Source organism: Solanum tuberosum, unplaced genomic scaffold (assembly GCF_000226075.1).
Source record: "Solanum tuberosum cultivar DM 1-3 516 R44 unplaced genomic scaffold, SolTub_3.0 scf00008, whole genome shotgun sequence".
Classification (NCBI taxonomy): domain Eukaryota; kingdom Viridiplantae; phylum Streptophyta; class Magnoliopsida; order Solanales; family Solanaceae; genus Solanum; species Solanum tuberosum.
In genome coordinates, this window is record NW_006238934.1 from 2,312,569 (window position 1) to 2,320,335 (window position 7,767).

The 7,767-nt window shown below is 35.8% G+C and overlaps 1 protein-coding gene across 2 annotated transcripts in view; it reads right to left on the reverse strand.

Moving 5' to 3' along the window:
• The window catches only part of LOC102590922 (uncharacterized), an 11,747-nt gene extending 4,753 nt beyond the window's left edge, over window positions 1-6,994 (reverse strand). The window contains exons 1-12 of one of the 2 annotated variants that reach the window (XM_006339034.2): window positions 6,247-6,994; window positions 5,050-5,121; window positions 4,730-4,934; window positions 4,536-4,644; window positions 2,456-2,548; window positions 2,231-2,308; window positions 2,025-2,117; window positions 1,846-1,938; window positions 1,667-1,748; window positions 1,489-1,548; window positions 1,364-1,416; window positions 1,071-1,237 (exon numbers count right to left, since the gene is read on the reverse strand). In XM_006339034.2, the coding sequence (XP_006339096.1) occupies window positions 1,071-1,237; window positions 1,364-1,416; window positions 1,489-1,548; window positions 1,667-1,748; window positions 1,846-1,938; window positions 2,025-2,117; window positions 2,231-2,308; window positions 2,456-2,548; window positions 4,536-4,644; window positions 4,730-4,934; window positions 5,050-5,121; window positions 6,247-6,801 (1,660 nt within the window). In that variant the 5' untranslated portion in view covers window positions 6,802-6,994. The remainder of the gene's footprint in view (window positions 1-1,070; window positions 1,238-1,363; window positions 1,417-1,488; window positions 1,549-1,666; window positions 1,749-1,845; window positions 1,939-2,024; window positions 2,118-2,230; window positions 2,309-2,455; window positions 2,549-4,535; window positions 4,645-4,729; window positions 4,935-5,049; window positions 5,122-6,246) is intronic. The other variant, XM_015309707.1, reaches the window with a different exon arrangement.
• Window positions 6,995-7,767: the final 773 nt, after the last annotated feature.

Below are 7,767 nucleotides of genomic sequence, written 5' to 3' on the forward strand. Positions count from 1 at the left end.
AGGTCCCCCCCCCCACCCCCCATAATTGACCACTAGGCCACATACCCTTGGGTGTCACTTAACTAATCCTTGTTCCAGCTCTGAATCATTTAATTTTTTTTATGGGGGGGAGGTGGTGCTCCGAAGTGCAGGTGATATGTCATTTAAGGATTTCAGAGTTTTGACTAACTAATGAACCAACTCTACGTCAATTTTCAAGATTTTATGCCTTGGTATTCTCTAAAACTTTTCTAACAAAGCTATAAATAGTTTTCAGAAAACTATATGGCTGCAACCTCAATCATGAACAAGTATAGTAGCCAAATTCAGTCTAGGATTCCTCATTAAAAATTTAATGGCCAGTTGATGAAGAGCTATACCAAGTAGAAATTCAAGGTGAAGATGTTATTTCTTAAATCTAAATCAGTGTAGCAAGTCTGCTGCTACTAGGGTAACTACACCACGAATAAATGAGCATCTGAATAGAAATTAGCCACAGCAGAAAACTGCCTACTGTTCTTATCAACGGAAGCTTCAACATAGATAGACCCCTAACTTTTGAAACTTTTCATTTAAGATGTGATGGCCCACAGGCTTCACATCATTAACAGTTTAATATAAATGTATATAACAGATTGAAAGTAGATTCGACTTTAAGTTTTTTTTTCCGATAAGGTAAGGTTTATTGACGAAGTACCAAGAAGGTACCAAAATCAAAAGTTACAAAAGACTGCTGGGAATATCCATACAGTCAATTACAACATCTCCCTAGCAAGAATTGATAGTCAAATATTACTAGAGTTAATTAAATTCACAATTACGAGCTATTTCCTGAACTCAGCCTGTGTCCCCATCCTGAAATCAGCTACAGTAAATTAGGTTCTTATTCACTTAGTCCTATCTTACCTCCATTCAACCGAACCACCCTCACCTCAGAAAACCCAAGAAAGGGAAGAAAGGAAAGCAATACAATGCATTGATGATCAAACAGAACATGGTGAACTCAATTCATTCACCAGGGAAAAAGAAGAGAAGAAGAAAGTATCTTGTATAATATTGAAACTGTCAATCAAGAAAAATCCAACTTTTACCTTTATGGAAAGCCCTAGGACATCCATCACAAAGCACTAGTTTACCACCATCTGCGCATATGATGCACAAGTCATCACTGTCTTTAACTGAAGACTTGCGGCCTTTTAATAGAGATATAGCAAATTCATGTAGCGAAACTCCATTAGACGTGTAAATATACCCATAACTGCAGCAGACATTGACAAAGTCAAGTACCCACATTAGAACTGCATCAGCAGAACTAGGTTTTGCTTAAAGACATTAATGATATATATTCTTTGAACGAGAGATGAAAAGTACGATGAAGACTAACGGTTTTTTGCGCGATGCCCAACCTGCATGAGCTTCAAACTGAGATGGACTAACCTAACCATAAAATGAAATGCCATCAGAATATCTCTCAGGACAATTGGAGAGACACTAAGCTAGGGGTTGTACCTCAGTATTGCAGCAAGAACAGAATATACCAGATCCCTTCTTATAACCAACAAGCAATTTCTGCCAATTACAAACAACCAATCAACAATATCAACAAAATAAAGCAGAGAAAAAAATCCAGTGTATACAATGGATCAAGGACTATATTTAAAAAGTGGTAAAGGAGATGCTCAGCAACCTTTCCTCGAGAATAATAAGCTACTTCAGTTCCTTCAGGCAGTCCACCTTCCTCAAAAACCAATCTATGCATCTTTTGATCCCTGAACAAAGTGATATCACAGAACCAAAGCAATATAAGTAACATTGCTATCCAAGAATTCACAATTAGTATAAGTAATACAGAAGACAAATACCAACCTTTTTGTCATTTTCCATTGGGTCCTAGAGTGCACCGAGACACCAGGCGAAGCAACTTTCGAATACTTTGAAACTACAACTGATTTTAACAGTCTGACATAAACATAAAAGCCACCATATGAGTTAGAGGTAATTTATTAGAAAAAGCTCTAATAACAAATTCAGTAATATTCACCAACTTTTCTGAGATGTTTCCCTGCATGTTGTTTCTGAATGAACTGCACATTATAGAAGTTTCATCCGACTTTGGAGCAAAAACTGGCTTCGTTACCCTTGAAGGACCAAGTAAAACTAGGTTATAAGAAGAGACAACAAAAAAAGAACTATATTTTCACTTTGTAAAATAAGAAAAATAAACAGAAGAACAATAAGGGAAATAGCACACTTATTTGGTGTCTTCCACTTCTTTCTGGAGAGAGTATGCGCTGAAGGAGACTGTCTACTCGAATGCTTTATCGCGACCCTTAATATGCAAATAAAACAGCATCAGCACATGTTCATAAACCCACTTTACTCACATTGAGCAAAAGTTCAATGACCGCAAATATCAAGCAGAATCAATTAACTATATTTTTTTGACAAAGAATCAATTAACTATATTGATACTAACTTTTTCTTTTTCCTTCCCTTAATGCTTCTTAGCGAAACAGACGACATATTTGAAGTTCCGGAGGAATTTAAGTTCAGAACTGGCTCAAACACCCTAAATTTGGGAAAAAGAAAAAAAAACAAGATTAAGAACGATTACTATAACAAAAAAGAAAGACTGATAAGATATTCAAGTATGCAAACCGAAAAACAACAAATTTGCCAGATGACCATCTCTTCGAAAGGACACATGCATTACTAATTAAACAAATAGAGGAACCAACAGCCAACAGAAAGAACTCAACAATAAAAGAACAAGACTGGAAGCTAATCACACCCTGCTTAGTCATCAAAGAAAGTCTAAATCCATGATAAGTATCGTGTCTTCAACCACTTACCACTTCTGTTTTTCTATAATAATTCTATCTGATAAACTGGTGAGCTAAAATCACAAAGCAGTTCACTTTCATTGGTCAAAATAACATATTCTGGACCAGCTGCAACCAATATATCTGAGAAAGATGTACAGTACTATGGTACTCTCTGACACTCTTGGAAAGCAATGTGTCATTTTTTATCTTCTTTCTTTTTTGGATACCTGGGCCTGGGCCAACTTGTGGTGCACATCGACTGTTCCACTGGTTACATGCTACCTCTTATGTCTCTCTTTATTCCTCAGAAACTTTTCATAATTATCAATAATATTCTTTTCCATGTGTTGAGGTGCTTGACTATCTCATCTAAAAGCTTAAGGAGAGATCATACTTTTATTTGTTTAAAATTATATCTTCAACACACTCCTTCATGCGAGGCTTTAATGCTTTTTCATGGGTCAAAAGCATGTAAAATTCTTTTTGATAATGGGTGGAAGTGAAACTTGATGTAAAGATCTAACCTGTTCTGATGCCATGTTACATTTTTTAACATGGTATTAGAGCAAGATCAATCCTTAATCTTGACTTCCAATATTGGGTCTCCATGTTATATTATCCACACACCAAATGTCCAATCATGTGCGTCTATCAGTTTTAAGCGTCCAAATTGGTTTGTGGGAATCAGGTGTTTTCTCCTTATGAGAGGTGTTAAGTATCTCACAATTCACATTGGTCTTGGGTAATCGTCATCTTATTAGGCAGCTTTTGGGGTTGAGTAAAACTCAATATTCATTTTCTTAACATCAGGGCTTTGGAGGGTCCTTTATCAGAAACTACAAACTATAGGTTCTTTGACAAACTATAGATTATCTTAGTATTACACATAACATATATTTAAGTGATGTCTTGATTTTTTTAATACAATTAGGAATAATCTATTTGACACAGCCTATAGGTTAACCTTGGTTTTCTCAACACAATTTTGGATATCTATTAGTAACAAACAATACAACTGATTGTTAATACTTGTCTTATGTAACTATCTGCCGACATCTCTGATAACTTTAACCCAACCAATATTGTTTCTCTCAAAGTCTTACATAAAAAAAAAACTACCGTGTTTAAGTTGTTGATCCGCTTTGTTCTTCAAAAAAACTTGCTAAACCAATTCTATTGTGCTCTTTAGTTTCATTTCACGTAAAATTTTATGTGGTTTTACAGTTCTACTGACGTCTGACAAAGAAAGATGGGAAGGAGCATGTACTGAAGAAGCGGGTCATGCTAGTCTATAGCACAATAGAAGCACTATGGTTATGCATAGTAGACTTACACATCATGTTTTTTTGAAACTAAAAAAAAGAAAAAAAAACATGATGTGTAAGATCTACTATGCATCACTATCATGTCTTCCAATCCCATTACAGTGGCATATCCAGAATTGAGTTTATGGGTTCTAGATTCGATAAAATGCAACTTATTGGGTTGAAAATAAATTAATATTAAGTGTGTTTCTTAACACAGACTCACAAAATAACACGATTTTGGTTCCACCAACCCCGAATTAGAAATATTGCTCCGTCCCTGGATCCAAACTTTTAAATTGTTGCCTAAATCCTAAAATCTACATTGGTGCTAAACTGATCTTAAGAATCAGGCTCCACTACAGCACAAAAGAAAAAGGAACAAACAGCAGCAATAAGATCACGAGACTTTAAAAGAAAAACATACCCATTTTCAGTGTTTATCGACTGTGTTGGAGTGGCTTCTGATCTTAAGGAAACGATGCATGAATCACAAAGTTGTTCATCATTTCCAGCTAGTGTTGCAACAAAAGACCCTAGCAATAGGAGTAAGCACGTATCTTTTAATTACCATTGTAAGAGAATATGTCTCTATATTCAAGTTTGCATGAGAAAGCTCACCCTTGCAATCCCGACAAAAGATACTTTTCTTCACAGGAACTGGACCGATAACACTCTGAATTGTTTCTTCTAATGTTTTCAAGGAACCTTTTCTACACTCTTTGACCACGTCAAGGAGGCTCTTGCCATTTTCTAGGCAGATATACTCTGATGCACGTCTGTATGAATTACACGCATGGATCTCAAATTTGCTAGGAGGGACAACCTAACATTGCGAATGTGAAATAGTAAAGTCCATTAAGATTACTGTTTATTAAGACGACTAAGCAGTAAAGTGTGATAAAAGGAAGTAAGAGAAATAGAAAAAACTAAATACTCACTGTAGCTCCCTTGCACAGTTCACAAGAACAAAGGATTCCAGTATCTTTAATTGTTCCTCGGAGTGGAATTCCCTATAATTAAGACAATATTAACCTAAAGATGAAAGACATAACTACTGAATCCATCAAAGCATTTAAAAATAGGAACAGAAAACAGGGTGCAGCAGTTGCGAGACAAACCCGCAAAGATTCAACCTGCCCCGCATAGCAAAAATTTCTGCTTTCAATCCGCTCCGCATAATTTATTTTTCATTTTTAACTGAGTTAGATACCAAAAATGAAATTCATAATGTGTCATACACAATGTGAATCTAGGCTAGTCGGGTCAGTGGGTGTCATATGCCAAAAGAAACTGGAAGTGGATCAACAGCAAGTTTCATGAGCCTTCATGTAGTTACAAAATTATTAATGATTTAATAAATTTGGCATGCATGCTGCCGACCGAAAAGGATCAGCATGAATGCCGCCTTTAGAAATTTATGCACATACACATTTAAGGAAAAGAAACTGGAAGCAGATTGACAGAAAGTTACATGATATAGCCTTGGCCTTTATGTAGTTACAAAATTAATGGTTTTATAAATTTAGAACAGGTACTGCCGATAAAAAAGAATAGCATGAATGATGCATTTAGAAATTTATGCATACACTCACTCTCCCCCTTCGTGGCACTGTGCGACAATTGAAGCCAAATCCAACCAAAAGAAAATATTATCCAACCGCATTTTTAGTAAATTTAGCATCTCTAGTAATTCTAGTAAAACTTACCTGTTCACCCCTTAGCTTGCTTTTTTGGGGTTATGATATTAAAGTGATTTCCGTTTCATAATACCAAAGTGATGAAACAAGTTTTCATTTTTTTTCTTCTAGACAACTACTTGCTGAGATTAGTTATGCTGCTTCAACGTTTTGAACTGATTGGCTTATTTTCAATAATTGAGGTAACTCCTTTTCTTAACTAGTATAATTGAAGGGCTACTCTATAAAAATAAACAGAGAATCTAGAACTGCCTCTAATGATATTCTCATTTCTCCAATATCCTGTCGTGGGGAACTTGAATGTAACGAATCAGTCAAGTTTTGTACTTTGAGTAGCAAATATCACTATAGGACTAGCTCCGGCAAATTCAAATCAAAATAAAAAGAGTATCTAATACAAAAGGAAACAACATTAGCCACATTGTAAAAGAATGATACCTTCTTCCCACCATTGTAGAAAACAGGATAGCCTTCCAATAAACCAGTCTCGAACAGCTCCTTCACCGTTTCAGGTATTACTGTAATTGAAATCTTCTTCGACATTTTCATTTCTAGTTTCTTCGTAGGTGTACCAGACATAACTTCATCACTTCTCTCATCAACTTCACCTCCAGAATTTCCATTCGTAATCTCCAACAGCTCCCTCTTCCTCCCCAAAGCGGACCGTGTAAACCGCTTACTCCTCGACTCTTCTTTCACTTCAACCTCCACAACATCACCGTTACTCGCTGAAATTCCTAAATTACCCTTCGTCACATCCATATTTACAACTTTACCACTTGAATTTCGGTTTGAATCTGCCGTCTTCCGCCTCTTGTTCCTCCTGTATACAACGACGCCGTTACTACCACTAACCTTAACCTGAGGTTCGTCCGGCTTACGCCGGTTCAGATCACCGGTTTCCGGTTCGGATTCTGGTACCCGAGATTGAGCCGGCGGTTTTTCCTCCGCCGGCGATGAGATGTCAAATTCACGGTTTGTTTTTGCCGTCATTGGTTCTGATGTGTTCCGATTAGTGTGAACACAACAACAACAACTCAAGAGAACTGAACTATGGATCTGTACAAGATGAGAAAATTCAGAAGCATGAAATCGGCGTTTCTGCTGAGGAACAGTATTTATATAACCCTTCGGCCGATGGAATAAGGAAGACGAAAGAGGATTGGAGAGTTAAGAAGTAGCAAGTGAGAAATCGGAGTTATTTTTGTAATCCATTTTATTTTATTGGAATACCAAAAATACCCCTAATCAAATTTGATTCCTAGAGCCAAACTCTCCTAAAATTGTTCTTCGAGCCGAGTTTCTCTTTGAAACAATCTCTCCATCACCATGAGGTAATGGCAATGTATATATGAAATTTTCATGATTCGTAAAAATTAGAAATTTCGTAAATAGCCACTAAAAATAACTTAATTAGGCTTCATAGCTATAGTTTGTTATTTACGATTCATAGTTACATGTTAGAGGGAGGAGAGACGAGTGATAGAGGGCAGAAAGTGGAGAGGTGAATTGTATTTGTATATTTGACGAATTATATATGTATGTCTGCTAGATACTTGTATATATGTAACTGGTATACATATGTATTTGTATATTTGGCGAGCGAGATTGGGAGAGGGAGGAGAGAGGGAGGAGAGAGGTGAGCGAGAGAGGGGAAATAGGCGAATTATACTTGTATATCTGTCATATATAATTGTATATGTATAATTTGTATTTGTATATGCATAAGAGAGGAGAGAGAAACACATTTATAGCTAAAAAGAGGTTGTGGATGATAATTAATTCAAATTATAGCTATATTAGCTAATTAACTAGTATATATTCTCTAATAATATAATTTCCCCAAAAAAAACTCAAGAACTTACCGGATGGATAAATCATAATTCATAGTAAAGTATATGTCATTAAAAGGTCCTTTTAAAATTTATAATATTAAATAATTGAATTTTAGTATAATTA